The sequence below is a fragment of the Theropithecus gelada genome, unplaced genomic scaffold, assembly GCF_003255815.1.
Source record: "Theropithecus gelada isolate Dixy unplaced genomic scaffold, Tgel_1.0 HiC_scaffold_6063, whole genome shotgun sequence".
Classification (NCBI taxonomy): Eukaryota; Metazoa; Chordata; class Mammalia; order Primates; family Cercopithecidae; genus Theropithecus; species Theropithecus gelada.
The window spans coordinates 1-2816 of NW_020262712.1; the positions used below are offsets into that span (position 1 = coordinate 1).

Here is a 2816-nt window from a genome sequence, read left to right on the forward strand (position 1 = left end):
GCCACATCCTTTGCGTTGCGGGCAACATAGACCACCTGCGGGGGCAGAAGACTCGACCCCAGCACCATCACCACACAGCCCGCCACAGGCCAGCTCATCTCTTGGTTTGGCAAAGGAAGAACCTGAGGCTTAGAGGCTGACTTGCTTGACATCTCACGGCATAGGTAGGATCAAGCCGGGGCCTGAACCCTGCTTGGAAGCCAAAACCCTGCCTGGTCCCTGAGACCATCATATTCTAAAGTAATATAATCTGCTTCAATGCGTCACACCCTGATCTGGAGCAAGGCATGCTCCGCCAGGCATGTTCCCACCACCACCAAATTTTGTGGGCCTGTGAGGACCTACCCTCTACCTTTCTTAGATCTACACTGAAGTCTCATGTTCTTGGTCATCAGAGCAAGAGGCAGACAGTCCCCCTGCCGCGGAAGACGAGACAAGGCTGGAGGAAGTGAGGCGACTTTCTCAGAAGAACAGGACCAAAGCTGGGCTGAGCCGGGGCCTCCTTCCCTGGATTCACATGCCCCACACCTTACCTGGACCTCTGATTTTTCTGTTTGTTGTGTGTGTTGTGGGATTTTTTTTTTTTTTTTTTGACTCTATCTCAGGAGCTCCTGAGCTCTGAGATTCTGTCTCAAAAAAAAAAAAAGACCTTGGTCTTTCTTTTTTTCTGTCGCCCAGGTTGGAGTGCACTGGAGTGATAATAGCTCACTGCAACCTTGACCTCCCAGGCTTAAGCAATCCTCCAGCCTTGGACTTTTGAGCACCTGGCACTGCAGCGCCATACCACCATGCCCTGCTGATATTTTGTATTTCTTATAGAGATGGAGTCTCCCCATGTTTCCTGGGCTGGTCTAGAACTCCTGAGCTCAAGTGTTCCACCCACGTTAGCCTCCCAAAGTGCTGACATTACAGCAGTGAGCCATCACAGGTGGCAAACCTTTTTTTTTTTTTTTTTTTTTGAGACGGAGTCTCGCTCTGTCGCCCAGGCTGGAGTGCAGTGGCGCAATCTCGGCTCACTGCAAGCTCCGCCTCCCGGGTTCGCGCCATTCTCCTGCCTCAGCCTCCCGAGTAGCTGGGACTACAGGCGCCCGCCACTGCGCCCGGCTAATTTTTTCTATTTTTAGTAGAGACGGGGTTTCACCATGGTCTCGATCTCCTGACCTTGTGATCCGCCCGCCTCGGCCTTCCAAAGTGCTGGGATTACAGGCGTGAGCCACCGCGCCCGGCCGACAAACCTTTTTTAATGTTTGTTTGAAACGAAGTCTCGTTCTGTCTCCCAGGCTGAAGTGCAGTGGCATGATCTCAGCTCACTGCAACCACCGACTCTCAGGTCAAGCGATTCTCACACGTCAGCATCCTGACTAGCTGGGATTATAGGCGCCTGCTTCAACGCCAGGCTAATTTTTGTATTTTCAGTAGAGATGAGGTTTCTTCATGTTGGCCAGGATGATCTCGAACTCCTGACCTCGGGTGATCTGCCCACCTCAGCCTCCCAAACTGCTGGTATTACAGGTGTGAGCCACAACAGGCCCAGCTCCCCCCCTTTTTTTTTTCCTTGAGACAGTTTTACTCATGTTTCCCAGGCTGCAGTGCAATGGTGAGGTCTCAGTTGACTACAGCCTCTGCCTCCCGGGTTCAAGCAATTCTCCTGCCTCGGCCTCCCAAGTGGCTGGGATTACAGATGTCCGCCACCACACCTGGCTAATTTTTTTGTGTTTTTAGTAGAGATGGGATTTTGCCATGTAGGCCAGGCTGGTCTCGAGCTCCTAGTCTAAAGTGATTTGCCTGCCTCAGTCTCTTAAAGTGCTGGGATTACAGGCATGAGCCACCGCGCCTGCCGGCCCCTCTTTTTATTCTTCATCTTTTTTTGAGACAAGGTTTCTCTGTCACCCAGTCTGGAGTGCAGTGGTGTGATCATAGCTCGCTTCACTCTTGAACTCCCAGGCTCAGGTGATCCTCCCACCTCAGCCTCCTGAGTAGCTGGTACTACAGGCACACACTACTATGCATAACTGATTTTTTTTTTTTTTTTGGACGAGACTGGTTTGGAACTTCTGGCTTCAAGGGATCTTCCCACCTCAGCCTCCCAAAGTGCTGGGATTACGGATGTGAAACACTGTGCCCAGCCTCACCTTGACCTTCTGATCCAACAGAGTCTGGGGCAGCAGGGCCAGGGGCAGGTGTGTCTTCAGGAGCCGTGGGGCCGGTGTGTCTTTCAGAGTCTCCATCCCTGAGCAGTGGGTCAGGGAAGGTCTGGTGAGCTGAAGCCCCAGCCCTGTCTTCCTCCCTTCCCCTTGCACCCAGGACACGGTCACACACCTGAGGGAATCCCTGGGACTTTGAACTCAAGGAAGGGCACCCGTATGAAGATGGGAGCTCGGTGACACTTCTCCAGGTCGCCGCCTTGGTAGATCATGTCCAGAATCTGGCTCACCCAGGTAGTCCCTGGAGAGGGAGGGAGATGGGAGGTGAGCAGGCTGAGGGCACAACCTCGCTGGCCAAGGTGGGGACTGGCGCCTGGGAGAGGGTGGGTGGCCCTCCTCACCTACCGGACTTGGGGTAGGTGCTGATGAGCAGGTCATCGGGCCGGGCCCGGAAGCTCTGCAGGGGTCCCAGTGCCTCTGCAAAGTACTTGATGAGCGGAACCCCCTTCACGTACTCCATTGGCGGGCGAGAGGTGTCCTGGATCAGCTCCATGTTCCTGTGTCAGGAGCCAGAGCCAGGCCCACTTCCTTTAACACCATCACAACAGCAAGAAAGCGGCATTCTTGCTTTCAGGGAAGTCACTGAGGCCTAGGGAGGCTGAGTGACTTGCC

At 54.0% G+C, this 2816-nt stretch overlaps 1 protein-coding gene across 1 annotated transcript; it reads right to left on the reverse strand.

Moving 5' to 3' along the window:
- Positions 1 to 3: 3 nt before the first annotated feature.
- Positions 4 to 2735, reverse strand: LOC112617914 (sulfotransferase 1A1; the record flags this gene model as incomplete). The annotated part of the gene is made up of 4 exons (XM_025374563.1): positions 2550 to 2735; positions 2320 to 2445; positions 2133 to 2230; positions 4 to 35 (listed from the first exon to the last, which is right to left on the reverse strand). Coding segments are annotated over exons 1-4 (404 nt in total), but the record flags the coding sequence as incomplete, so codon positions are not given.
- Positions 2736 to 2816: the final 81 nt, after the last annotated feature.